We start from the raw sequence: 5,319 nt of genomic DNA, 5'->3' as shown, positions 1-5,319 counted from the left end.
GGAGTCCGGCGCGTGACCGGAGCGCGTACACAGTTGGCGTAAACTAATGATGAAGAAGTAGCGACCACCCAAAATGCAAAGACTGGTGGTCGCTCACGGGAGGTGGTCGTTTACAAGAATTAAACCACGGGGGGTCTCTTTCGAGAAGAGGTCCAGGCACATCTTCTCTATGGAAGATAATTTATTGTATGCAATGTATAAGTTAGGATATGTGTAGATCCATGTTGTCACTAAAGTTCTTAGTATATTATAAGTAACATATTGCACGCGGCGGAAATAGGGATCAGAAAATGTGGCAAGTGGTCGCTTACAAGAGGTTAAAAACAATGGAAATCATCAACCGTCAGGCCCAAAAAGTGGTCGCAGTCCCTTACAGGAGGTGGGCGTTTACTAGAAGTTCCAACTTTAAGGCTTTGACTGGGAAAATTTTGGTGTTTTGGATTGCCGGTCGCTTACGAGAGGTGGTCGCACATGGAGGTTGCGCATTATGCAACCTGCTTTATAGTGTGGAATTTTAAGCTCGAAACTTTGTACAGTTTTGTATCTTACTTAATAAAAGCGTATAAACATTGCCTTTAACATTGGTCTGACCTGAGGAACTGATTAAAAGGAAGGTCTGAAATAGCGTATCACATTTTTGATCAGGTCTGAAATAGGGCAGGGAGGGGGGGAGGGTTGGGACTAATGGCTACAAAAGAATTAGTAGAACTATGCAAAACAAGCAATTTGTTCTTACTTTAATCGTTACAATAAACAATCTTAACCATCATGGTTTCAATACGAATGCTTTGATTGGTTGTTTGCCGCAATATCTACATACAAATTTCCCAGACTGATGTCCATAATAAAAGATGCCCTTAAAGATTTTTTTTGAGAAGTGCTAGTTTTCCGTTTTCTACGTTCTCTGACAGTATGTAGAATTCTATTGGCTATGAGAGCACCTCTTTGGAGTTAGTCTGTCACCTCAAGTCATTAATTGTCATTCAATGGTAATTCAAAGAGTCTTGAAAACAAAACACACGTGATAGATGTCAATAAGCCTGTTCACACACACTATATTTTCTCTTCAAAGTCCGTCGAGCGCGCGTGATAAAAAATAAACCGCAGGGGATTTATTGACCGCCAGCGCAAAGGGGAAGCGCACGCCGATGTTTTCCAAAAGAAGGAAAAGAAAAATAAAACATCGTTTGTGTACAGGCTAGCTGTCAATGGCAGAAGAACTCTTAGAAGTGTGCTTGCAATAAGTTTTCAAAGACCTTAGCTCGAAAAGATTTTCATATTACCAACTGGGCTAGGAAAAAAATAATTTTTCAGTTGTGTGTTGTAGTGACTGGGGTGGGAAGACCAGAAACGGCTTTGCAAGACCTTAAGTTATTTCCTTGTTGCAAAGCATAATTTGAGACTGCAAGAAGTGGAGGTAACTTTTACGGGAATATCAGTGAGTGAGTTGAGAGAAGAATTGGACTGCTTACCCTCTAGGGTCCTCTAGGTCCCAAGAGTGACCAACATTAATTTTCTCCTAACAACATCAGCAAATCATTAAAACTAAAGGTTACGAGAATTACGAAATTGATTACCAAAGGGAGAATTCTTTGATCCTAAATCAAATTCTCTCAAATAGTCTTAAAAGAAATGTATGGAGATCAGTCTGGTGAATTTGGGGCTTAAAGGGTTAAAAGAAATAAAGCAAGAAAAGTATAACATGGTATAGGCATATGCTGATCATGAAGTGGCTGAGGACAACAGATTTATTAATTCATTTTAATCACCATCATTGTTTAGCACCAACGTGGCAGTGACTTTTGTAGACTAAAGACTAGACGGAACTGAGGTAAGCATGTTTGTCCTGTTTGCCACTAATTTAAAATTGCATTGCATATTTTTTTCTCTGGGTGGGTCTGAGATCAGTTTCATGTTGTCAGACAATCTGCTTTGTTGATTCAGCACTGTCAAGTAACTAAATTGGGGGAGTAAACGGGAAACCAGGGTCTTTCAGGAAGGTGCCTCCCTTCCTATTCTCCCCTTGTGCATGCACACTCCTCCTTAAAATTATTTCTCTCCTCTTCCTAAAAAAGCCACCGCCTGTTACACAGGCTAGAACTTAACTAGGAAAAAACACTCACTCAATAAAAGGTCAAGAAATTAGGATATCTCGCACTACTTTCCCAATGAAAAGACTACTGAATCTGCTACATTCTGTATTGAAGAACCTTCTTTTTCAGATTCTTCATCCTCAATGGCTTGCACTTTTGCAATCATTTGTGATCATTATTTTGCTGTTAAGAGGATAAAGAAGAGATGACTAGTTTGAAGGTTACTTCAAAGGGACCACTTGTACCAGGAAGTCTTTCTGGGATGTTTAGAACTGACAAGTGAATGATCTGTACGCAGAACCCTCTCTGTAAGAGTTACCCCATCACCAGTCACAAAGGGAAACTCTTGGTCCTTCTGGAGAGTATTTTTACGATTTGAATTTTGGTTTAAAGTTGGTTCATGTGATATCTTAGGTTTAAGATGCCATTCATACCTCCAGATCACTTATGTCATCAGGGGCCCGTTTCTCGAAAGTCCCGATAATTAACGGGCCCGGTAAGCTGTCTCCGGTTACATTAAAGACCGAGGTTTCAATAGTTTTGCATCTAACAAGATAAAACTGTCAGTTAATGAAACAAAATGGAGTAGTTTGCTAGCCAGGACCCGCGCTCTTATTCTTTATATTTCGATTTGAATATTTGATTTCGGGCCCGTAAAGTTACCGGGACTTTCGAGAAACGGGCCCCTGGAGTGCCCCACTAACCCTTTAAGTCCCAAGAGTGGCCAACATCAAATTCTCTCCTAACAACATCAGAAGATCATCAAGAGGTTATGAGAATTACTAAATTGATTACCAAAGGGAGAATGCCTTGATCTTAAACCAAATTCTTTCAACAGTTCTTAAAAGAAATGTATGGAGATCAGTGTGGGGAACTTGTATGCAGATCTTGGGGCTTAAAGGTTAAGGGGTATATCCATAATCAGCACCAAGGGAAAGTAGCAGCTGTATCATTCTAACTTTAGAGGTAATCACAGCAAGAGAAAGGGGAGTTTCCCCTGTCACTGTTCTAGCATTGATGTTAGCTCCGTACTTCAGAAGGACTTGTGCAGTACTTGTATGCCCTCTGATGGCTGCCTCGTGGAGGGCAGTGTCCCCAGATTTGCTGGCTGCATTTACAGAGCTCCCTTGATTAATAAGAAGGTCAGCAACGCTTTCATAACCACCAAGAGCTGCTAGGAAAAGTGGTGTCTTACCCTCAATATCTGCTGCATGTAGATCTGCACCCTTTTGAACCAAAAGTACAGCAACATCTCTATCCACACAATAGTGAAGGGCCGTTCTTCCACAAAGATCACGCAAATTTACACTACTTCCATACTGAAGCAAAAGAGCAACTGCCTCTTTACCATGTTTTTTTCTAACTGCTAGGCTCAAAGGGGTTTCTCCACAACTGGAGACAGCATCAACTCGACTACCATGTTGCAGAAGGAATTTGACAGTCACATGATGCCCTTCTTTGGCTGCATTATGAAGAGGGGTGTAATGCGCCATGTTTGAGACATTTATATTGCTACCACTATGTGTAAGCACCTTTACACAGTCTATATTCCCCTCCTCTGCTGCGAGTAAAAGAGGGGTGTCACCAAATCCGGTGGAAGATTCGAGATCAGCACCACTTTGAACAAGAATGCTGACTACTGCAGCATAACCTTTCATTGCTGCTACGTGTAATGCTGTTTTTCCCCAAGTTGTTTTATAATCTACAAGGATACCAACAGAGAGAAGATATGACACAGTTGCTTCTTTTCCTCCCATAGCTGCATAATGAAGCACCCCCCTTCCCATCCAATCTTTTGCATCTTTATTTGCCCGGTTCTCGACTAAGAATCTAACAACTTGGCATGAATTGAATCTAGCAGCAAGCAAGAGAGGCGTTGCATGATCATCATCACGGAGCGGAGAAGGTTTGTCGATGTTTTCTCTCACAGTATTTTTAAAGATTGTTTTAACCTGTCTGAGACTTCCTCGTCTTGCTGTTTCGTGTATTAGTGAAAGACCCGCCAGTGCATTTCTCTCAGCCTTTTCGATGATATGCAACAAACTCAAAGCTTTGTTGTTCTTAACAATATCTTTCGCTGTAGATCCACTGTAGGAACAAAACGCAGAATTTCTAACTGTACATTTCAAGGCCAATGCTGTATCCATTTTACTGGGACTACACCAAAGAACAGTCTTACAAGTATTGATATCTTGTTCAATGCACGCAGCATGAAATATACTATAATCGTAGTCACCATACGGTATACAGACCGCTTCAAACGCCAGATCTGTCAGTCTATCCATTTATTCATCATAAAAATCGACACATGAAGCCCTGAACACTGGCAAAAGACATAAGCTTTCGCCAAAAAGATATAGATATACTTCATGTAATGGTAATAGACTGTTTATACAGCGCGAGTTATGAGCGCTGAGATTGATGGGAAGGTTTTAAAGGAGTTGCACGGTGTGCGGAGAGGCCAAACGACGAAGGACTGTTTTGAACGTCTACCCCTAACCCTAGTCTCCTCGCAGACGTCCTTTGGGGTTCGTTTGTCACATATTCATTTCTCCCCCACGGACATTTCTCCGTGGTGGAGAAATGAATACGTGACAAACGAACCCCAAAGGACCTCTGCGGGGAGGCTACCCCTAACCCCATACTTGAAGCAAAATGTTATTGTTCATTGAGAAGAAACACATAAAAACAAGTAATTTATTGCAACAGTAATAATATTGCAAACTACAGAAACCATGAACTGCAACTGATAACATCAAGAAACATGCCAGTTTTTATTATAATTACTTCAGTGATTATAGCCCGGGTTATAGAGAAAACTGCATGGATGTTAAATTCTAAAAATGATGTTAAAACTGCACGTCTTGGATAGTGAATTTTAAAAACGGTGTTTTAACACTTTTTAAATATTTATGATGACGCTGAAGATGCAAAAGTAGACACAAAGATGATTAGATGACAAGAGCGCTTAACCGTGGCGGAGTACCATTCCATTCCAAAAATTAATTAGGGATCATCAAGGGGTAGGTATCGTTTCAGGGTCGATTTGGGGTTCATTTCGGGTCGGGATCATTTCGGGGGCTGTACAGCTCGGCTTCGCAATTCCTCTGTCAAATGCGCACACTGAAGATCTCGCCAGCTACGCAGGCTAGAGAAATAGCCGAAGCGACCACCATGAAAAGACTGTATGGCGCAAAAGTCGGGGCAAAAGACACTGGCGGCACAC

The 5,319-nt window shown here is 41.2% G+C and overlaps 1 protein-coding gene across 1 annotated transcript; it reads right to left on the bottom strand.

Annotated features, from left to right (window-relative positions):
- Positions 1–2,623: 2,623 nt before the first annotated feature.
- Positions 2,624–4,400, bottom strand: LOC140940195 (uncharacterized). The gene has a single exon (XM_073389111.1). The coding sequence runs from the start codon at positions 4,376–4,378 to the stop codon at positions 2,996–2,998; it is 1,383 nt and encodes a 460-aa protein (XP_073245212.1). The 5' UTR covers positions 4,379–4,400; the 3' UTR covers positions 2,624–2,995.
- Positions 4,401–5,319: the final 919 nt, after the last annotated feature.

The sequence above is a fragment of the Porites lutea genome, chromosome 6, assembly GCF_958299795.1.
Source record: "Porites lutea chromosome 6, jaPorLute2.1, whole genome shotgun sequence".
Classification (NCBI taxonomy): Eukaryota; Metazoa; Cnidaria; class Anthozoa; order Scleractinia; family Poritidae; genus Porites; species Porites lutea.
Note: the sequence above shows the minus strand (reverse complement) of the source record. Positions and strands in the feature narration are given on the sequence as shown.